Source organism: Mastacembelus armatus, chromosome 15 (genome assembly GCF_900324485.2).
Source record: "Mastacembelus armatus chromosome 15, fMasArm1.2, whole genome shotgun sequence".
NCBI lineage: Eukaryota > Metazoa > Chordata > Actinopteri > Synbranchiformes > Mastacembelidae > Mastacembelus > Mastacembelus armatus.
This window is the reverse complement of record NC_046647.1, coordinates 8,564,695-8,588,475: the sequence shown is the minus strand read 5'-3', so window position 1 is coordinate 8,588,475 and position 23,781 is coordinate 8,564,695. Positions and strand designations below refer to the sequence as shown.

The 23,781-nt window shown below is 43.4% G+C and overlaps 1 protein-coding gene across 6 annotated transcripts in view; it reads right to left on the bottom strand.

Annotated features, from left to right (window-relative positions):
• LOC113131589 (signal-induced proliferation-associated 1-like protein 2) overlaps positions 1 to 23,781 on the bottom strand; it is a 76,375-nt gene that overhangs the window by 44,733 nt on the left and 7,861 nt on the right. For 4 of the 6 annotated variants that reach the window (XM_026309012.1, XM_026309011.1, XM_026309008.1 and 1 more), the window contains exon 2: positions 2,538 to 4,348. In XM_026309012.1, coding sequence (XP_026164797.1) covers positions 2,538 to 4,071 — 1,534 coding nt within the window. In that variant the 5' untranslated portion in view covers positions 4,072 to 4,348. Of the gene's footprint in view, positions 1 to 2,537; positions 4,349 to 12,937; positions 13,063 to 14,222; positions 14,246 to 23,781 lie in introns of those variants that run through there. The other 2 variants (XM_026309010.1, XM_026309007.1) reach the window with 2 other exon arrangements.

Here is a 23,781-nt window from a genome sequence, read left to right as displayed (position 1 = left end):
ACCTGCTGCCATAAGGTCTGAATTTTCTTATATCCCCACTGCTTGATATATGACATGCAATACTGAAATTTCTGGGTGATATTCATTGTGCCCAGACAAAATCTAATAATGTTTTTGATAACCCTCCCACCTCTCCAGTGTACTGAAAAGTGACAAACTCTAATGGGCAGGTTCTTATTAAATTTCCTTGCCACCTTTATGCCTCTGGAGGAGTAGTTTTTCATTTGTGGACACTCAATGAGTTTTCTTTTTTTTGCCACCCTCAGGGTAAGATGTTAATTTGTGCAGTAGCATTATAATAATCTAATGGGCAGACTGCCATGAAATCTGCTGATTATACTAATTTTGTCAGGGCTTTAAGAACAGCAAACTTGCCAACTTGTTGTTAGTTCTTTCCAGCAGTTTTGATATATGGAGTATAATAAAAAAATTTCATGTAGAGAAGAGGGGTCCCTAAAAGGTCTTCAGACTTGTTCGTTAACAACAAAATGACAAAAAACATACTTCTAAGATAAGATGTAAAGGATATGTACCTAATGTAAATGTTGAAAACATATAGTATAAATGTACAAAACATACCTATAAGTTTAATAAAGGTCGGAGTATGTCTGTTCTGTGTGTTCTGTGTGTGTGAGTTTAGGACACTGACAGGAGTACAGCTTTACACTTTCATAGCCTAATCCAGGCTAAATCTGGGCAGAAAGACCTGGATTCAGCAGACAACAAAAGAAAAAAACCTCAGCGGGATGTTGAAGCACTGACATTCGCAAAGAGGCTTCTGCAGATGTTCTCTGCATTCATGCCTTGTGGAGCATGCCATGTAAATACACTTGGTCTTGTCATGTGGCATTAATGTTGGGGCAAAATACATATCAGCATGACTAAAATTACCTGTTCGGAGGCAGCGCAGGGTTAACCGGCTGAGGAACATAAGGCTTGTCGGGCACAGCGCACTGACGGTAAATGCTCTGAGGTATAAGGTTTAATGCCAGTAGCAGGGTTGTCTATGCATATGAGAGACACAAATACTAACGGCACAGTGAGAAAAGCTGTTTTTACTCACTGACTTCTGCTGATAATTTGCCAAAGGTTGCAAAATGGATTACTTTGATTTTCATGACAAATAATGGCTTTTCTTGTTTTCCTGCCATAACTAGTTTACAGAAATGCTTCAAAAACCTCTACAGAATCCAACAGTGCATGTCCTTTTTATATTTACTGCCGAAATACTTTTTTTTACATCACATATCCCCATGTAAGGCATGGTTTACATTAGCCTTAATGTCTACCCACGTATGGTATGTGACTATGATCTCTATGTAACGGCTTGGCCTGTGGATGTGGATTACATATTGTGTCCATTAGGGCAGCCCGGGGAGAAACGCTCCCACCGCTAAGGGAAGGAGGCCTTTAAGCAATCAATAAGATCAATGTTCAGCGCAGGTTGATAAAAGCTTTGCCTAAAGTGGTGACCCGGTGTCATGATTGTGTGAGTGTGTGCACGCGATTATGTGCCTGTGTTATTGTGTTTGTGGTGAAGCAGAGGTGACGACAGATTTGTCTCTCCAATAAAACACTTCATGAAAAAAGGGCAAAGGCTACATCCACATACTGTGAAAAAGGCATCTTCTGTAAAAGCTATTACATCAAAACTAAACCGACAGCAAAGTGGGGCGTTTCAATTATACATTGACCTGCATTGCCACGATAAGGAGTGAGTGAGGCAATGTTTCACAGTAAATGATTATCAGAGTAACCTCAATGGTACATTCAAATGGACAGTAAAGCAGAGCAGAACTGTAATGGTCTCATTAAGCCTGACTAGACACATCAAGCACTAAAGGAAAACTTTAATACAGACTATCTTTTTGAAAAGTTCCAGGCATCTCTGACTGTGAGAGGTGAAGCAACTGTTTGCTGGGAGGGCTCAAGGATCAGTAACTTAATCTACCGAGAGGAGCAAAAGCAGACACACAGACAGTGGGAAAAACAGACATGTACAATGCATTGACTGGTGGGGGTCAGGATGGCATATCCAGCGTCAATCACGTAGGTGTTTTAATGAGAGGACCTGGCATGGTTTTGCTGACCCTAAAGTTTCATGTGAGGGGTCCTCACACCCCTGCTGCCCCAATGGGGAACAGCTGCAACACACCCTCTCGTTCACCTCTCTCTTCTCACATGACTAATCACAGCTTCTCCACAGGATTGAAGGAAATATCGCAGGGAGGACATGACCGCTCCTCTGCTGAGGAAGTGAAACACACCCCCTCACACCAGACACAGGCCTGCTATTGTTCTGGACCCTATTTTATCTGGTCCGACAAAAATAACTGGACCGTCGAGATATCTGACCCTGTGAGTTGAGGCTGTTCTAGTAGGGAACTTATTCTCACACGGCACTAGTTTCAGGGAAATGGATTTATTCTGGAAAGTTTCATAATCTCCAACACTGTGACTTTCAAAATGCTCTTGTATCATCACCGTATAAGCTCTTTGAGCAGAAGTAAGATCCATTTATCAAAAGTATTTCTTACCTCTTCCATAGAAGTATTTGTGGTAGTAGTATGCTCCAAGGTCAATGTGCTCAATGATGTAGCGTTTGACCTTCTCTCTGTGGATTGGCTGGTTTTCTCGAGGCACCTCCAGCACTGAGACTCCTGCATTGGTGCAATGTGAACTTAAAGAAGATTCAAAAGAGCAGCTCTCCGACACACCACTGTAGTTGGCACTGTTGGCTCTGGAGAGGGAGATCTTCCTCTCGCCCTCACCACCAATCTCATTGCGAAAGTGCGGGCAGCTCAGCACTAAGCTATTACTCTTCCCATCGCCTTCATCAGCATCCAGGTTCTCCTTGGGGTTCAAGTCTTCTCTGCTGCCTAGTGGAGAATCAAACATGGGTACATTTCCACTGCTACATCCTGCTGCATCTGCCCCTGGTCCTGGTCCTGGTCCTGGTCCACCTCCAGCCCCTCCTCCAACAACAGCAACAGCAACAGCACCAGCCCCAACCCCAGCTCCAGCTGAGGCAGCTGAAGCCCCGGTAGTTGTGTTCTTCCTCTGGCTGAGGTTGGTTCTGCTAGCCACTGCCTCGCTGATGTTGAAAAGAACACTCTGGACATCATAGTGAGCGAAGCATTTTTGGAAGCTGAGAGTTCGCCGGTCATCCTCTATTGAGAGCCGTAAGGCATCACTCTCACTCTTTATGGGCCGCAGTTTCCTAAACAGAGATGTTTCAGATGGCTCCGATTTAAGACGCCTCATGAAGGACTTCTCCCGCTCCCGGCTGTAGAGGAGAGAGTTGTCTATGTAGTCGTAGCCTGGAATGTGGACTATTTCACCCCTGGCGATCTGGGCTGCAGTCTGCAGGCTAGGGGAAAGGGAGGTATCACAGCGCAGCAACTCTGGAAATCCCAGGGGCGGTATGCTACGGTGGTCCAGGGTATCCACTCGATAACCCCTAAGCATAGTAAAAAAGCCGTCCCCGCTCAGGCCCTGACGGTCAATGGAGGACGTGCTTCCATATTCACGGTGCAGTGAGGCCCCAGTGTTTGGATTGACAGCATTCTGGTCCATTATGTCCTCAGAGTCAATGTCACTTATAGTGACATCGCTGTTGCTGCGTTGGCGGATGGGATGGAGACCCTTCAGTGGAGAATGGCTGAGGAGGTCATTTAGCGTGTACTTGTCTGAGTAGTCTACCTCCAGACAGACTGCTTCACCTTGCTCCAGTATTTCCACAGTATGCTCCTGCTGGCCATTCTGAAATACTGGTATGACACTCTGATAGTTCGGTGAGGGGCGTCCGTCCCATCCATCTTTCCTTGGTGGCCATTCTGTCACCCTGGCCCTGACACCCATTTTAGGCATGGCTGGAGCACCGTTTGCTTTGCCAGCACCGTCAGGTTTCACCGGCATGTTGGAGGCTGGTGCTCCCATGCTACCATTTAGGGCTTTGAGTTTCCTGCTGAATAGCTCCTCTGACTGCATGGCTCTGGAGAACTCTTCTGGGCCTCCCACAATTCCCACAAGGTTTGATTTGTTATCCGTCACAGGGCTCAAAATACTCATATCCTGGGGGCAGACTCCTTGAAGAGCAGACGTTCAGGACCCTCGTTCATTACATCATGTGATTCGCTCACTAGTGAGTGGAGGAGGAGCCTCTTTCCTGAGTCAATGAAGCAGCCGTCATCATAACTCACAGAAGGTGGCTGGCACAACGATCGACACACAGCATTTGGATGTTGAGAACAAGTGTCTGAGGAGCGCTGAGGCACGGTGCACGGAGCAGTGGGCACGTTTCTCACAGCATGCCGCCAATGTGGAACGACAGCTGGAAGAGTTGGATCTAAGGCACAGAAACAAAAACACAGAGGAAAATGTCAGCACACAGAAAAACACAGAGACATTTTCATTTAAAACATGAGAAGAAGCGGTTTGTGTTCATCAAAATGGCCCCAAAACACAGACCAACAGTTAGTTTGGCTATAAAAATGATCATACTGCTGACCTAAATCATCTATACCCAGTTATCTCACAACAAACTCTTACCAAGGGGTAATGCAGGGCTGTATTAATTTTAAAACTATACGATATAAACATTTCATCAAATATGATCATTTAGTGTATTTGAGAGGAGATGGTGCCATTATGGGTTTATAACTAGATAGATAGATGTATATCACTGTTAGTGCTTCCAGCCAATGCCTAACAGATGGTGGTGAAGCAAATTACAGCAACAAGAGGCAGATGTTCAGCTAAATGTTCACATGTACCAATATCTGATCCAACCGCTCGCAGCATCATCAAGCCTGCAAATTATACAGGAGGGATAGTTTTGCATATTCAACGCCAATTCCACTTACTATTTATCTGATGTAGTTGGTTCGAAGGAAAATTAACAAGAACCTGATGAGGTAAATTGCCTATGACAAATAAATAAACAGAAGCATAATAAAAGCCACAATTCTCCCAGTGAAATATTTTTAGTCCACTACTGTAACTTTAGAGGAGAAAGTCTGCACTTTATCTTTTCCCTTGTTCAGCTTTGTTCAACTGGGGAAATAATAAACAGACAAAAGGCTGATAACAGCAGTTTTATTCATTAACCTGCACATCTGAGGACAGAGAGGAGAGTGAAAACACTGGCTGGCTTGTCCTTGAAAAGCAGCTTTGTTCCTTCCCAAGTATTTTCAGATGTCTCACACACACACACACACACACACACACACACACACACACACACACACACACACACACACACACACACACACACACACACACACACACAATGAAAACTCACATGGTTTCCATTTTTATCTATAAGTAATGTCCCCACATGTCAGTCATGTGGGGACTTTGCTAAACAAGCATCAGCTTGATCATATAGGCTGTAGATTATACTAGCGCTAAAGCAAAACTCCAGGAGGAAATGAGCAACACCAGGAAAGACAAGCAAGCTACACTCTCATCGATCCCACCCCATGCTATTAGGTATTGTCCAAGGTAGGTCCAATGGAGCTAAGTGACTGAGGTGTTACACTGGACTTTTTTCTTACCCGACACTGATTTCTGCATGAACAGATCCCAGCACACCACTCTGCACCACAGAGACTGCCGGTCTTCCTACACTGGCCTAAATGCTTTTTGCTTGTTCTTGGTGGAGTGGTAGTGTGCCTCATTTCACCTACTGTTGCAATCAAGTGAAAACCTCCATGGGTTATAAAATAAACAAACCACCACACCAAACAGAACGATGCAGTGAATTCTTAGTTTTTTTTTCTATTTGGATGAAGACAATATGCCCAGGTAAAGCTTTTGTCTTTAAGAAATTTCACTGTGAACGTGACAGATTAAGCTGTGCCCAGCGTTACAGCTCCGTCTGCTTAGCTTTAATATGAGAGCTTCTTTTCCCAGACAGCTGTTTACATTTCTCTGTCATTACTGTTAAAGAGGAGGATAAACTATTTTGGGATGAAAATGTGGGCCACATCAAGATTAGCTTCAGGCTAGACTAGTCCAAATTCACCCGGGACAAGTCGGAAACACTGTAACAACAAAGACACTGCCTCTGCCTGGGCCAAATACAGGTTAATGCATGCATGACCCAAATGTGTAGGAATAGACTCTCTCAGTTAGATCTACTGGCAAAGTATCCACAATCCTCTCTCTCTCTCTCTCTCTCCTTCCCATTACAGACTGGTCTGGTAATGAAAACAGCTTCATTCACACACAGGAAACTGTCAGTAGTGTCATTGTACTGAGCACAAGGCTTCGATAGGACAACATTGGACGATATTGTGTCATGGGAATGCATCATGTAGCAACAGGAACTGTTCCGGTAATGTGGCTGTTGCAGTTTTCAAATGATGAATAATGGAATATCTGAATGGCTGCAGTGTAGTGAACAAGGCCAGTGTCACTTGTTTTTTAATAAAGATGACGTGTGTCAGAACAGGGTGTGCAAATTCAGTATGAGGTTGGTTTTGATCTTATTTTTAAATGTGGCAGTGATTCCTGAGTTAAATAAGAGAAATCTCCCTGTTCACAATTGGTGTACTCACAAGTAACATTGTCTAACCTCCTGAATATCTCACACACACACACACACACACACACACACACACACACACACACACACACACACACACACACACACACACACACACACACACACACACACACACACACACACACCAGTGTGGTAGAGTTAACCTGGGATTGAAACAACATATTCTCAATAAAATTGCCACTATGTGTAGATAGAGTGTAAAGTGAATTTGGTGTTACTTTTCAAAGGGTACAGGCCACCTCTGAAGTCTGAATTATATTGTATGCCTTGACATAAGATAAATGAGAGGAAAGATGACTTTACCGCTTCAGTCCACCGCTTCAAACACTAAATATCCATCAAGTAAAAAGGCTCTAAGGGCTTTTCCTTTGTATCTGCTATTCTTGTTTATACTTTTTTTTCACGTTTGTCCAGTGAGCCAAAATCTATCAGCTGTCTTTTCCCCAGGGTCAATAGAGCGCAGAGGTGACTACAGCAGTCATACTGACCGACTTCCAAATGTCAAGCAATGAACGCTTCCTTTTCACACTCACGGTTATGATGTCCTTAGACAGACTTTCACTGCACATGAAAAAAAAAAAATGAATGGGGCAGGTATGCACCACTGACAGAGTGTGGGTCATGCAAAATTACGCAGCACTGCTAATCAAAAAAAAGTGAATCTTTTCTGCAGTGTGACATGACTTCATCCAACGTGTTGCTGCGTAGGTCAATCACGCACATGCAAGCGTGCATTCTTAGTGGATTACTTTGTAACATGAACACTGTGTTTCTGCTGGTTACCGAGACATTGTCACAACACAAGATAAAGCAGGTGCGTAAAGTGTCTGTCTGTGACTATTACAGACCACTGTGCCGTGATTACACTTTAAAACTCCATGCTTCCATGCTTATGTTTTGCATTGGATTTCAATTGTTCCACCAGTATGTGTAACAACACAGGCTTGTATTGTTTCACTGCAGGGCATATGTCTGCATGAATATGCCGTTAGAGCAAGTGACACCAAAATGTGCCACCTGTGCAAATACTTTTATCAAAGGTGACACTCCAACAGAGGCTTTAACGGATGACTGGGGCCAGCAAGAACAAAGAAGCTGACATACTGTAATCAGGAAAACAATATGAACGACTTCTCACAGGAGTCTGTGACAAGATACAGGGGTGTAATGCTGTAATGTCAACACAGATAAACCAAACTAAAAAAAAAAAAAAAATACTTGTGCCTAAACAATTAGGAGAAAACATAACACACATAAAACAAAAACTGCAAATATATAAGGTTGTTTTGTTCCTGAATGTGCTATATACCATTGTAGCTTAGCCTCCAATCTCTTTCCCGCTGGTTGTGAATTCACAGTTAAAGAAAACAGAAGTAGGAGACTAGTCTGTTTATGTTCATGCTGTCCCTGTTTGTGTTGCTACATGGGGTCAGGAGAGGGTGAGCTGGACTTTATTTCATGTCGAGGACAGGACAGGATGAAGCAGTCAACTTGGTGGTCTGTGTTTCCCTTTCCTTCCTTCTATTAGCTACTTTCTCTGTGACAGTGATTAATGAACACAGTTGTACCATGTCTCATTCCACAGCCAACCCCCCAGCTGTCTCAACCAACAGAGTGCCACAAGCGACTTGGTCAGCAGAATCTATCTTCTGTGTGACCCAAAGGTGGCTGTTTTCTGTCCTGTCCTTTGTGGCTGTGTACGAGGAAGGCAGCAGATGGAGGGTGGGCGGTCTGCTTTCCTAACAGCCCTTTATTACTGGAGTAAATGCACTGCCATTATGGGTGTTTAAGACACAAGGCTTGGTGAACAGGGGGAAAGGGTAGATAAGGAGAGATGGGAGAGAAAAAGAAGACTAATTACAGTAATGAAGTCATTTCTGTCTCTGATGTTGGAGAGCTGGTCTTTCATCTCGGTTCATCCACAGAAGAGAAGCCCAGCAGTTCTGCCAGGTTTTAAAATAATCTTCTGACATTGTGGCCTGATTAAAGCCCTGGCAGATATTAATAGCCTGTCAAAAAAAAATTAACAAGTTCTGTCCACCACCCTGAATTAATACTTTACTACCACTGATAGGTCATTTCAACAAAGCAGGACACATGTCATGATGTCACACGGCCAGCTGTGATAGACTCATGAGCCCAAATGACTTCTTCTTTGGTGCTTCTACTCCAACTGGATAGTATTGGCACACAGAGAGAGGCTCTGCTCCCAAGTCGTCATGTGAGACGTTCTCCGAAACAGCAATGCAAACATTAACAATGACGCTCCATGTCATGACAGCTGCAAACATACTTTGTGCACATCATTAGTAAGACTAATCCACTCAGAGCTGACAGCATTCGAGAAAATTAGGCACATACTGTATGCTCTCAAAAAAAAAAAAAAACCATGTCTTTAGCTCTTTAAAAATGATCTTGAATGTCTTTGCGTGCTTTATTTGTTGGCAACAAGGCCTGTTTCAGGTAGCAGTGATTCTCTGAAAAGCCAAACACATAATGACATGGCTTAGACCTAAGGTTTTCTCTCAAAATATCCTGTGCTGCATAAACTGAAGGAGCAGACATTGCACAGGTTGAGCAAATTGGGTGTTAAAAATCAAAGAAGTCACAGTTATCTGAGCAAAATATCAAGATTTGCATATATATTATTGTCACAGCCACAAATGAACTGTATGTTTCTGCAAGTGCATATTTTAATAACACTATTTTGTGTTCTTTTGCAGTTGCAGGTAAAATAAGACACATGGCATTTAAATGAGGCAATTACATTGAAGCCATGCGTTTCTCCTTCCTGACTTTTCACCTTCAGCTGAAACGTGTGATCCTCCACAGTGTCCAACCGATTGCATCTCAGGTCAAACATGTTTATTTAGACTCACCCAAGCTGCTGGGTCACTCTGAGCTCACTGCGTGAACACAGACCGGTGATTATGGTCAATTATCTTTAATAAAGTCCTGTGTAATTGAGCCATATTAATGCTCCCCTGTTCTCTGCAAGCAGGAAGTAGTAGCTGGCCTCGTCCCCAAGACGCCTCGACCTCCAGAGCTGAGGCCAAGCTGTGATGCAGTCATCCTCCCCTCCCACAGCCAAATTAGGGTGCAATGTAGGTTAGAGGCCAAGATGATTACAGCAATTTTCCAGCTCATGGACTCCATCATATAGTGAGTCAGGGAGCATTGCTTTGTGAAGCAAATTTACAAGTCCATCTCGGTGCATTCACAGCCTGGTTTATTTTAGGTCTTTGTTACCTGCCTTCTACGGTTTTATGTTGCGAGGCTGTAGTCAGTCAGACATTTGGATGTGTCACACTGTGTTCATCATTAACACACAGGAAGAAAAAAAATCCAAGCTGAAAGCAAACAAACCTGAAGGCACATTGCTTATGCTTCACTGCCCGCCATTTGATTCCTCAATAAACTCACAATAAAAACAATGAATCACATTCCATGTCACTCCACACTCAAATACAATCAAATTTGCTCTGCACACGGTTTTAGCGTTTCACCCTCTGAGGAGTTGATTTAAAACAACGTGGGAGCTCTGTTTTCAATCCTCTATAGTGAGCAGCTGTTCCAACCTTGTGATGGGAATAGGAGGGGTGTACGCGATGGTTTGGGGCAGGATAGATATTAAATTCATCACACTTGCAGGAGGAGTAGGAGGGTATGACTGCAACAAGACTCAGGCACCTCCAAACTGATGAAAACACTTTTGTTCTTGCTTCACTGGAGTGATTCTTCTAACCATAACCTTTACTGGGTTATTGCAAAGGAGAAAGTGAGGTTAATAAGAAAAGTAAAAGTGGTGGAGTGGCAAGAAAAAAAAAAAAAAAAAAAAAGAAAAGAATGGGAGTTTTGCCAAACCTTACTGAAAGAGGTTCAGGCAATTAAACCACAGACCCAATTAATTGGGCAATGTTATCCTTGAGAGTTCATTACTGGGGCCTGGGAAACCATGCTTACCACCATCCCTAAGTGCCTCCATAACCAGAAAAAACACTTGTAAATGGGTGTTAGGACTGTGTGTGTGTGTGTGTGTGTGTGTGTGTGTATGGCTGTTCGCACTGGCTGAGGCTATGAAAGTATGGACCAAAGAAAACCAAATGCACCATTCAACTTCTTCGTCTTTCATCTACTGCTCCCACAATTCAACCTCACAACAGGGAGGAATCTCCCACCAGCTGACACTCAAATTAGCACTGATGCTAAAGCCCTGCCATTACTGGCCAAACCCGCCCCTTCCTGTACACACCAATAACTCACTATATTTGAGCCTGTAAGAACCCAATCGCCTAACTCCGCCTTCTGTTATTGTGGTCAGACCACCAACCGAACACCCTGATGTGCCAATATTGCCTGCAGGGAGCAGTTCAGAGATTTTAATGGTCAGTGTGAATGGAGGGTCACACCCTCAGTGGGGGGTAAGGAAACCAATGAAACGAGTTCCAGCCAGTTCCCTTACAGGAGCTGATATGTAGAGACTAACAGCAAAACATATCCAGCATATCAAGCATAGTTATCCTTTAAAAACATTTGCATGGAAGAGAATTCAACAGCCACAGATGCTTAATATTTATTTAGGTTAAGTAAGGTTGCATAAATAATCAGCTACAGAATTAAAATAATGCTTCACCGGGTGATGGATGGCAGTTTGACTGCCTCATCCTTTAGAGCAGATATACAGATGTGACTGTCACTAACCAAACAGACAAATTCACCATTCTTTTGCTCTCTACTCACTGTGCATCACACCATCTCATTCTTATGACATTTTGATCTTTGGCAATTTGAAATCGTAATTTTGCTCCCAAGATCACAGGCTATTAAACACAGCTTTGGGTGTGACCGGAGGAATGTCCTCTCAGAGTCTCAGAGACACAAGGAAATGAGTAAATACAAAAGCACCATCTGCACTAAAAGTTACAGCTCATATTACAGCAGGCGGAAAATGCTTTAGACCTGCTTTGATACTGCTTCTCAAGAACGTGGTACGTTTGCTCCCTAAAGCAAACAAGGAAACAGAACAGTTTGTGCCAAATCCTCTGAAGATTTGCTTAATATGAGTGACCTCTTTCATTAAAACGCTTCATGTTTCACATGTCCATGAGTCAGTTTGCAGTGTTTAACAAGCAACAAACAATCCACAGAAATAAGATTGGTGTCATTTATTTAATTGCATTAAAAGTGTATTTCAAATGCTAAACTTTGGCACATTCTGCATTTTATATTTTGCCTAGGCCCAGGTAAGATAATTGCAGTTTTCTGTAACTGCTGAACTACACTTCATTACCAGTACTCATTGTCTAATCTAGGCAGCATGATAGCTGATAAAAACAGCCAAGTACAGCTGTTTTTTGCTTCTTTTCATTGGAAAAACAACAACAGTCCTGGCAGATCCTTGTGCATTCATGGAGCATATTCATTGGATGGATTTTTTTCCATGCTGACTAGCAATTATTGATCTTGGTGTCACCTTTGGTCCTTTTACTTGTTGTGGACATGTAAAGAAATGTAATAAACGTGTTCCTCAAAGCCAACAGCAGTAAATGATCACATGACATTTTCGACTGGTAGGGAGTACTTAGAACAAGTGGATAAGTTCTCACTAGAAGCCGACACACAGACCTGCCACATAGCCTGAGAGAACCTGACATGTTTGTAAATGTACAATCAGCTGAGGAGCAGCCATGTTTTACTACTCATCTGAGGTCTCATCCCTCTGTGACAGCCTGTGCATGTGTACCGTGCCCCTTCAAGCTAAAACCTCACAGTAAAAGCCCAAGAGTGTCACCATCACTGACCGTTCTGACATGATCCACTTTACCAGGCAATGCCAACACACACACACACACACAAACAAGACGGTGAGCTCATGCCAGCACAGTGATGGGCATGACAGCAGCAAAGAAGACAGATGAAATAGAAAAAAATACTACAAAGGAGAGGAGTGTGTGCATGTATGTGCATGCGCAAAACCACAGGGGCTGGACAGAGGCAGCTTCAGTAGGAGCAAGGAACAATTACAGGCTTTTTGTTTACATCTCAGTGCACACAGGCCCGAGTTGACCCAACGGCAGAAGAACAATCAGTAGAAGAGATAAAAAAGGAGGTCAGACAACACAGAGTAAACATATACCCTCACTGTCTCATCTTCCCCTCAGTGCCAGACCTCACAATGCACTGTGGGAAATGCCCACAGTCACTTATGCCCAGTGAGTGCCCCAGGTGCACAGACTTATAGAGAACACAGCCTCTTTTAAACAACCTCTGCAGCATCTGCAGGAGTCTAACCCCTGGCATGAGTGCTACTTCAAAAGAGACCCTATATGTTCTGTCTGCATTCATATAAAAATAAAATTACCCCACCTGTTTCACTTCTGGATCAAGCACACCAGACAGGAATCTCTTCAAAAGGGATGTTGCTTCATACCAGAATAAGATTTCAATACTTCCAAAGGAGCCTAGGAAAATTGAACAGCTTTCCACAGATGCACAAGACAGACAAAAAGCCTGAGAGATTTGTTCTGAGCGGCACTGTCTGCTATCTGCCCCTGTGGCTTCAGTGCTAACCTGAAGTCACTGCCCTCTGCCACACCTCATCTGTCCACAGTTATGCTCTCATGTGTAAAATTAAACAAAGGATAACTGTTTGCTTTACCGTTGGACTTTGTGGTTTGGACTAGTAGTTATTTCTACCTGGAGGCTTGCAGCTTGCATGTGCATGTGTCTGTCTTGCTGCACCAGTGCTCCCCGGAGCCCGCTCTGTTTTGTGCCAGCGGTAGCTCCATCTGGAATGTGCTGGCTACAGCTGAGTGTAAAGCAAAGGGGTCACCAGTGATCTGACTCCATTTCACTTGGTTCAGGGAACAGCAAGTAACTGCAAATGGTAAATTCTTTTCATTTCCTGCATTCGAATGTTATAATATCTACCATATGCTCTTTTACACAGTAAAGGGGTCTGCCAGGGGAGAGTGGTCCGTGGCTGTGCATAGAAGGCAGTGGAGTAGAAAAGGGGGGGAGTTGAGGTAAATCCAATTATGTGTAAACTGACGGACAACATGACTGTACATCTCTTTCATCTCTGTTCCCCTTGAAACATCAGTCAAGAGAAGCATTTATGCTTCTAAAACAATCACCAAATGGTGTTTTGGTATGCTATATGCTCATTAAATATAGAAAACAGATGATTTTAAGTGTATAAGAGACCTGACCATTATCACCTGGGTGCAGCTAAGCTGATACTTTATCTGTATTATTGTTTCAAACATAAAATACACCCTTTGTAATAGCTCTACTGTTTGTTAAATTTTGGCAGATACTGCATTAAGATGATGGTTATTGATGACATAAAATTACTGCTACAGCTCTGGAATGATGACCTTTATATGCCAACATTAACGTAATTACCAACAGCAACCCATCAAATGAGAGCTTAGCCACACGCACACCACTGACAGTTGCTTCTAATAATCACATTGACAAGGTGTGGAGCTCAGCTATGTGGTAAAGTTAAGAAAATAAAAGAGGCCCTGTTCTGAAGCTGGACTGCACCTCACAGATAAGGGGGCACTACTGTGCGGGCTGTATGTAGTGGTACAGGAAAGAGGCAGGCAGGCTCCTCCTGGACCCCCTGAAAATGGGAGTCTCCTACCCTGTTTCTCTGCCAGCTGGCTGTGTGCCCAGCGCCTGCCAGGCAGCACACCGCCATTGTCCTTAAGTTGTTTCAGGGTGATCTGAGAATTAAAATAGACAGGACAACAGATTCTCCCTGTTTAGTCACATGAGAACAAAGAAGAAGAGCTGATGTAAACACAGACCTAGAACACACCAAGTTAAAAGATTTAAGCAATGCTGTAAGCTTGGCTAAGAATAAAGGAGATAGTGCTCCCCTACTGATGCAAAATTAAAGAACACCGATTAATGTGACTAGTGGAATCCTGTGTTATTGGAAAAGTGACTAGCAGTGCTATCATGAAGCAATTAGTTGAGTTGTCAGTTAACATTATGTAACAAGCAGCATTAGATACACACCCAAAAACACATGTATAGTTTTAGATGTCACTCCCAGAGTCCATTCAGATCTCTCAGACTGAAGCTCCCCTGTGTTCCCAACAGAAGGAGACTGTGTTTGTTCTTGGATGCTCCTGTGGAGCCCCACGAACACGGAGCACTGTGCTGTGGCCCTCCTCCAAAAGGGACCATCTGTCCCCTGCATTAGGCCTAGCTACACTGGCCTTTACTGCTATGGGAGGGACAGAAAGGGACATGCAGTGTTGATGGGGCCCAGCAGGCCTCCAGAATAAACCACTACCCATATCCATCAGCACCCAAACCACCCCCTCTGCCATTTTACTCAGGTACCACCAGTGGTGCTAATGACAGCCTGAAAAGGGGGGGGGGGCACTTTACAAGGGAACAGAGGGAAGGAAAACAAGAGGTAAGAGTCCATGCCTTCACATTGTCACTGAGCAGCAGAGGAGGGAAGTAGGTATGCTGCTTGACACTGTTAATAACTAACACATTCCCACAAACACATTCAAACTTCATTCAGGGGGCAACATTTAGACATGCTGACAGACAGAGCAACCCCAGGTTGTACCAGCACCACTGACCTTCCTCTTACTTCATGGCACTCATTTACTTTTCAAACTTCGTTTTTACCCTTGACCTGATGTTACAAAGATCAACCTGGCAAAAGAGAGGCAATCTGGACGTCTCCAGTCCAGGCAGCAGCTGGGAGCTCCACACTGACGCTGAATATGGCTTGGTCAACAGGAGAATGTGAATTGAATGTGAATTGACACAGTTGACACAGATGAATCATTCATTTATTTACCTAGCAAGAACTTTCTGCACTGTGTCCGCCAGGAAACACACTTGTGAATGCCTCGCATGATACCACTCATGATATAACACTCATTCATACATCTGTCTACAAATAAGACTTTCGTTGCTTATTCTGCACATAAATATATGTAAAACTGAGGTTAACAGATATTTTTTAGCCTTTTTAACACATATTCCAATGAAGCCACTGCATGAAAGACCAACAGATTTCAACAGCTGCCAAGTTTACCTGATTAAGAGTCCTTTTTCATCAGAGCCATAAATCCTAAGAGCAGAAGACACGAAGCCCAGAGAGCCACTGTGTTAATGAGCCCACTGTAGAGATGCTATCCAAGTGCATTAAATCCATCAGCCACTTGTTGAGTACAAGCCACCCCAAAATCTGCCACATTATGCAGCAGAAAGCGTCTTAAATAAACAACAGCGCCACAACCCTTCTTTCTGTTCCTTTATCCAGTAACTGGTTTGGGTAGAAAATGATGAAAGACAGAAAAAAGAGTGTAAAATAAGGACAAGTCTGGCAGCCAGTCTGGTGAGTCAGTTTAGCAAATGCATACAGCTGCCCCTTAATGCACACAACCGGCTCCCTCCCCCTGCGACAAAGCCACCAACAGCTGAATGAGACTGCCACATTAGCATATGTAAGGGAAAGTAGGTGACTGTGCAGGGTGGGGGAGTAAGCCTGTTGGGTGTTGGTGGTTGGTGGTTGGGGGGGGGTTTAGGAGAGTGGCTAGACCGTGACATTCAGAGTTTCTCTGGCTGACAGGAAGAACAAGAAAATAAAGGGGTGGGGAGAAATTTGGGCTATTGTTCCTGAGAAAAGATGCCCAGGTCAAGCCCATGACCTTCTAAATTCCTTGAGATGAGATGCAGATGAAATTTGGAGCAGCGAAGATGGAGGAATCCGCTTATGTGCTCCATGTTCTATGAACTACAGCCTGGTACAAAGGTCTGTCAGACAAACAGAACCTGCAGCAATTGTAACCACCTTAAAAACACCGAGATAAGGAGGAGAAAGACACAGACAGAGAGGGGATTTGCCCAGCACATATGCCATATGCTGAGCCTGCATATTTCTACCTTCAGCAGAGGCAAAAGCTACACAGGAGGGAGCCAGGGAGGGGAAAGTCCTACGAGCAGAAAGAAGAAAAGCAGAAAAATGTATGAGAAAAGGACTTTGTCTCTGCAGGGTGCTACTCTCCGGTGCTTCACTGCAAACAGCTGTGTTTTTAAGGGCCTGCATACAAGCCAAAGAAGAAGCACCAACAAAGGCTGACTGATGTGCTGCCTAACATCTTCTGATAAAAGCTGCACTTAAACACTGCAAAGACCACAGCGACAGATACTGCAGCTTAAGGCAGGCCGACCGCTGATATTCATGTGCGCTCTGCGCCTGCCTGGCAGAAAATAAGTTGGTGGTCTATTAAAAAGTTTCAACTGGCACTGTAAAGTTGTCAATAAAGTTTTGCTTTACGTTTGTTTTGCTATGCACTCGCATTGTCAGACCAAAAAAAAAAAAAAAAAAAAGGTGAACCCGTGGAAAACTGGTGAAAACAACAAATTTACTGGTGGGACATTGCTGAGTAGTCAAATTTCACAGCACCCTTTTAAACTTTATGAGACGTTTGAACCAACTCAAACACTGATGTGATATGACCAATAAAAAAACATTTGGCTCATTAGTAGTTACTTCCTTTTATACAAGTGCAGGTCAGCTGCTCTTTGTGATGTTTAAATTCAGCTTTTAACAGAAGATGTCAGGCCGCGTCAGTCATCGTAAAGCATTCAATCACATGTTGTTTGTTGACAGTACTTGGCTAATGGCCCCAGCACAGAGCAGATGTGTAACTCTAAGGGTGTGTGTGTGTGTGTGTGGTTGAAATCTGTGAAGTAACATGATATGTGGGTGTGGAGGCAAATAAAATCTTTTCAACAACCACTCAGGCACCTTGTGGATGAGTTATTTTAGTCTTCAAAAATGTCTTAAAGACGGTAGTTATGCTGCATAACTATCAGGTGTAAATATGGTTAAATATGTTATTCCTGAGGAAGTCAGCCTATCTTGGACATATAAAAGCTAAATTTAGTATAACTCTGTGAGTGCAACATAGTTTTGTACAAAAACAGTGTCATTCTAACCACTTCCTGATGACTGCTTTGCTCTGGCTGTTACTGGTTGGAGGTAGGAGCATGTTAATAGCAGGAAATGACAGACTTTAATCAAGCTGAATGAATGGCAGCAAGTACAGGTCTTTGTGCCACATCCAGCTTTGATCCTGCTTCTACAGGCAGGTTCTCAGCTTTGATTTGAGTCGAGGGGAAGGAAAGAATTTTATTTGAAGAGTGGGAAGCCCCAGGAGGTAACACTTAAGAGTTCTTGTCACTGCATCCCAGCAAACAGACAAACTATTCATCAGCCTACACACATGTGTAGCAGGGCTTGTGGGGAGACACACTATCCCACAAACGCTGCTCGTTTGCATGTGGACGACCGGGACTGATGGGTAATTTGCACAGTGATGGTAGTCATTACACAAAATGGATACACATACAGAACGTCTCACAAACAGTAACAAACAACTTCAACTGCTCCTACTTTAAACTCTATGCAGACTGTGGACTGATTTATTCACATATGAACCCACAGTAAATGGGACTATAACGTAATGTTTTTGTTCATTACTATAAAGATTACAAACATTCCTCGGGATTTTTGAAAAACACCCACTTTGGATTAGAAGGTTTAGGTCTATACACTGCAAATCACACTGCTGTGTACTCCACTCAACTCATGCTCTAAAGAATAGACAGACATTTTAGGAAATATTTTCTTTTTAGCTTTCGTGCTGAAAGTGAGCCAATAAGATTAATGCTGTGGGATATTCTGGCCAGGTGCCACAGCTTTAAAGCTGCAGTATGTGACTTTTTCTTTACTGATATTTTTAGCTGAAATATGCTCCAATATCTTAATGTTGAGAGGTGCTGTCAAAGGCTTCTGTGAGCCAGACTCACTGAACAGCTGGCAACAGTGCAGAGATACTCTCTTCTCAGGTTTTTCAGTGGGCTGACTCACGGGCTAGGAAGCTCCCGATTCCTGCATTAGCTGAGACAACAAGGATGTAGGTGAGGGGCCAAGTGGAGCGCAGCAGGGATATGGGAGGGTGGGAGGAGCAGAGGGGTTTGTTTTGAGTCTCATGCTGGTGCTGGATTGATTTCCAGAAGTTGCATATTGTAGCTTTAAGCAGTGACTGTGAAGTTATTGTGCCCAGCCAAATATAGTCTAGCACATCGCCCCCTGTAACAGCACCGCATGTTGTTTTTACACATTGTTTTACCACTGGACAGAGCCAAGCTAGCTCTTTCACCCTGCTCGAAAGTTAAACTAAGCGTCTCCTGGCTGCAGCTCCGTTTTTAGTGGACTCATATGAGAGTGGTATCAATCTTTTCATCCAACTCTTGGCAAGAGAAGATTCCCACAGTGTAAAAATATTCATTAATGCATTATTAGCGTTGGACACAACTTTCTCCTGGAAACACTTCAGAGATGATGTGGGTACAGTTGTTTTTTTTTTGCCTGCCATATTCAATATGAGGGCCACTTTGACAAACCATCAAAAAAACCCAATGTAATCTCTTATTTGTGCAAACATCTGTCTTATTAAAATATATTCCCAAATATGATGTTCACGCAAAAGTGTAAGAGATTTCTAGCTTGGTGTGTGATGTCAAACTCTATATTTTCTATAGTGGAGCTAATTCTTTTTTGAATTTTTTTTGCTTTTTTTAATTCTTTTCTCTTGTAGTTCGATGGTCAGCATGAAAAGACACCCAAATTTAGCATGGTAGTATGAAAGCCATTTAGGCTTACTATCTAATTACAATACAAAACAACTTAAAACAGCATCATGTGGTAAGACACAAAGGCTTTCGCCTGATTGCTTCCATCAGGGGGCATTTAATAATCCACAGAGAATGAAAGGCACCTGCATCCGCCCGGATTGAGCTTTCTTTCATGAGAGTGTGATGATAGCCAGGAATGTGATGCACTTGCTGTCCAGTATTTTTAGTCCTGCTGATAACAGCATGCTGTGGTAAAGAAAGTTTGTTCTTCGTTATACAGAGTGAGAGAGGAGCTGGGGGAATGGCCTGTTTCTCCTGCAGGGAGGAAGGGAGGAATAGCAGCTGGCAGGCAACAGGCAGACACAGCATCTCTGAATGTCACTTCTCCTCTTCACCCTCCCCCTCTCTCCACCTTCTCTCCTCGTCTCGGCTGCTTCTGTTGTCTGAACTCATCAGAGAGCAGGAGGCTGCACTGCCTCCACTCTCCTCCCATGCCACTCCATCTCCATGTCAGAGGAAGAGAGCGAATGACAAGGGGGTGTTGGGCACATGAGGTGAGGGGGTGGAGAGTAAACAGTGGTTTTGCATCCCTCTATGCTGTTGCTAGGCAACTTTTTCTGCATATGACAGCCTTGAGTGACAGCAGACCTCCCTTCAGAACAAAGATGGAAAGTTGAAAGAGGGAAAGTGAGCAGAGGAGCAGAGAGCAGGACAGAGACAAGTGGTAATTTGATAAATACAGGGACAGCCTCTATGTTGCAAAGTTTTAAGCAAGGCGGCTAAATGCTGGAAGTCTTGCTAAAGTCTTGGTTATATTTTTCAGTTGTGCACATAGACATATAACAACATAACACTTGTGAACACAAAAGTACTGAGGCTGTATACAAATGTTACACCCTACAACCTACAAACTACACTATGGCAGACACCCATAGTTCTGGCTCGGCATATTTTGTGTGCAGCACAGATGACATATTTTATACATATGGCCCACAATAAGGGTTTATAATGCCTACAGGGGCTAAAATTAGCAAATGAATTATAATCACTGACCAGAGAGCTGCTCCTCATTTAATGTTTGGCAGGGGAGAGCATGACTGATGCCAGATCAGGGGTGCTACTGAATGGATGTGTGCATGGAGAATGGGCAAAGGAAAGTTGACACTGCAACTAAAGTAGTTTTGGAAAATTTGACAGTGCTCTTAGACGATCAAGAAGGTTATGTAATTCCTACACCATCTCTAGCTAGAGAAGCATAAAGCAACATTACAAACCAGCAGTGTAATCTGGGTTACAGTAAATATATCAACTTGTTGACATGTGCAGGTATGTGCAATAAGAGTCTAAGCCATAAGACTAATAAAAAAAAATAAAAATAATAATAGCAGAGCATTTTTGTGAAGTCCATGGCCATCTGAAGTATATGTTCCAGTTCAGCAACTTCCTCCTGTAATTAACGAGGTTCTCCAAAGGGAACAGTCTTATTAAGTGAAAACTCTTATTCTCCACAGGCCATGTATGCAGAGCTCAGAGAGAAATGGCTCCGATTGAATTCCTGAGAAGTAGGAGGCCCTGGTTTTTCCTGCAGCTGGCATCTCTTTTATGGAGTCACTTTCAAAGCTTCTCTCCTACAAGTGGCATCAAAAACATCTGTTCCCAGAGCAGCCACCCACATGAGAGATTGCCCAGTCCTGGCAGGATGGCCTGCAGATGTAGGCAACAACTGACATGCAAATGTATAAATGTATAAAACCTCACACAGCCACATTGTGACAGTTAAGAAAACAACATGCCAAGAGTCACAGAGGGGGAATGGAGAGGAAAAGAGAGAATACAAATAGAGAGTGGAAATATAGGCACCAAGAAAAATGATTAAAATGAAAGGTAACAGTGACTCCAAAGGAGAATGAAAGAAGGGAGAGATGACAGGATGCAGAGGAACAGCAGTACAGTAACTTGTAATTCTGAGCCCCTGTCTCCTGGACATATTGAAGGAAGTGGTATAGTACAGAGGGAGAAGGCCACTTTGACCTCCATCCCGTTCAAAGCAGTCCTGTTGGTATCTCACAAAGCAGGAGCAGCACAGCCATATTACGGCTGCCACGTCCAAGGTGTATTATGAGATGCCTTAAATGTGCACTCTGCTAGTGCTCAGAGTAGTGTAAAACACAGTGCATCATTAAGGGAAGTGGGTCTAAGTACTGTCCACAGCTCCATAAAGAGACTGCTAGTGGGGCGAGAGTGAATAGAGGGAGGCAATGGGAAATGGCCCGTGTTATTTCCATTCCCTCAACCCGTTTATGGAAACATTATGGGAGCAAGGTTCAGTTCTCACGGAGGAGGAAAAGATTTGGGAAGCAGGAAAGAGAGAGAGAGAATGAGAGACAAGAGCAGTGAAGGAGGAGAGGAAAGATAAAAAAGGAGGGGAGATGGTAGAAATGCTGCTTTTAGCTGTTTTCTCTGGAAAAGACCTTGCTCTGTGTGTGTCCTTCATTGTGTAGTTGTCCCTCTGGCAAAGGCCACAAAAGCCTCCATTTATCTATCCCAAGCATCTAGCCTTATTGAGAAAAGGCCCTGAAAGGCAGGCAGCCATCCCATGTGCCTGGGTGACATGGCTTTTCCCTTGTTAACACCCAGAGTGCAACCAACAATCTCCACCAGAGTGAGGGATTACTCCTGCCCACAAACAGGGAAAAAAGAGGTAGTACATCTGTTCTATATATTTGCATTTCTTTGGTTGAGATCACAATGCACCACTTGACTCGACGGAAAGCGAACATTCTCACTCAAGCGTGAGAAACCCACCCCATCAATGAAGCCTTTTTCCACCCTTTAGTTTCTTTAACCGGGGTAACAGCAAATCACAAGGAGCAGCGTGCACAAAATACAATCTGTCAACTAGCAGGCAGACAGGGCCGATATATTCAAGCTTCACCCTCATCAGTTTCTATTTACTCACTGTTTTTGGGACTAGAAAGGGGACCAAGTGCAATTTTAAGACATTGCAATGTGCGCTATTCAGCAATCTGCAGCTCTAATTGCAGAGTTTCTACATCTCTAGCATTGAGGCACAACAGCTGCAGCTGGCATGGCATGTGGTGGGTGTGTTTGAGGGAGGTGTTGCAGCTAAAAGGGTGTCAAAGACCAGCCTCCCACCAAGAGCCACCCACACACGCACCTATGCATAAACACAGGCAAATGCACACAGTGACTCCCACATGTTCACAATCACACAGAATGTTTCTGTCTCAGTGTACAGATTAGTAATGTTAATCATATAGAAGAGCATCATGGGAAACACTGCACTCTAAAATTTGCTCCCCTCCGACTCCCTGCCACTCAGGCAGCACATCCTTGATGTCACTAATTTAGAGGAGTCAGCTGCTAGTTTAAAAAAAAAAAAAAGTAATAAAAAGACATCTCATTCCTCCAGTCAATGGGTCATCGTCATCCCATGTTAACACCCACACGTTTATTTTGCATATGAATCATTAAAAGTGTAAAGAGGAGACAGGAATGCTCTTTTTTGCCTACACATCTCTGTTCTTGTTCTGACCTTGTTACACCTCCATCTTACCACCCCACCTCCTGAATGCTAAATCGGGTAAAGAATCCAAGGACATGAGTGTTGATAAATTCATTCCTTCCGGCAGGTACCACTGATCAGACTTGACAAGAGGGCCCCCACATATCGAGTGACCTTTGACCTTTAGATGTGATCAAGGCCAATGACCCGATGAGTCTTCTGATGGGGGAAGGGAGTGTTCGAAGAATGAGGGAGGCATAAAAAGACAACAGACAGTATCCCAACAGACATAAGAAGCACGGTTGCGCTGCATATTGCAGCATTTCCTCCAGAGAGGCCTCAGTGGTGAATGCAAGTACCTTGACATTCATATTTATGCAATTCACAGCAACATAAAAAGAGCTGGAGTTAGTTTTTTTTTTTTAATGTACTTCCACCTCACCCAAGCCGAGATCAGGTACAGGATGAAAAATGCACACAGGAAGGGGTCTGTCCTTAATCACCGAGCTGGCCAGAATTTACAACAGCATCCCAAATAAGCTCTTATTTCCTTATTCCTCACTTGCTTATCTCTAAACTGCAGCAGGCTCTGAAGAATGTCAGCAAGATGGCAGCATTTGAGAGCACCAGGAGCTGGCAGCCAAACAAAGTGCACTCTGGCTCACCAATTGGAAGGAATGAAGAGAAAAGACTAGTTTTTGGTTAGGTAGACTACAAGAGCAGTGTGTCTCATCCAGGTGAGGCTGTTAAGATGGACAACTCCCATAGGTCGATGCTAGAAATCAGATCTTATTCAATCTTGATAGTATATATTTATGACCATGTGACCTTGACACACCACCTCAGAAATATGAAATATAAGCATCACTGTCATTCAGTACTAAATCCATAATAACCAATATCCTGTCAACACAAATGGCAAGCAAACTGATCATATTAGACATTTCAAACATAGCCATTGGCATGTTGTTGATTCTGCAATGCAATACAAAATACT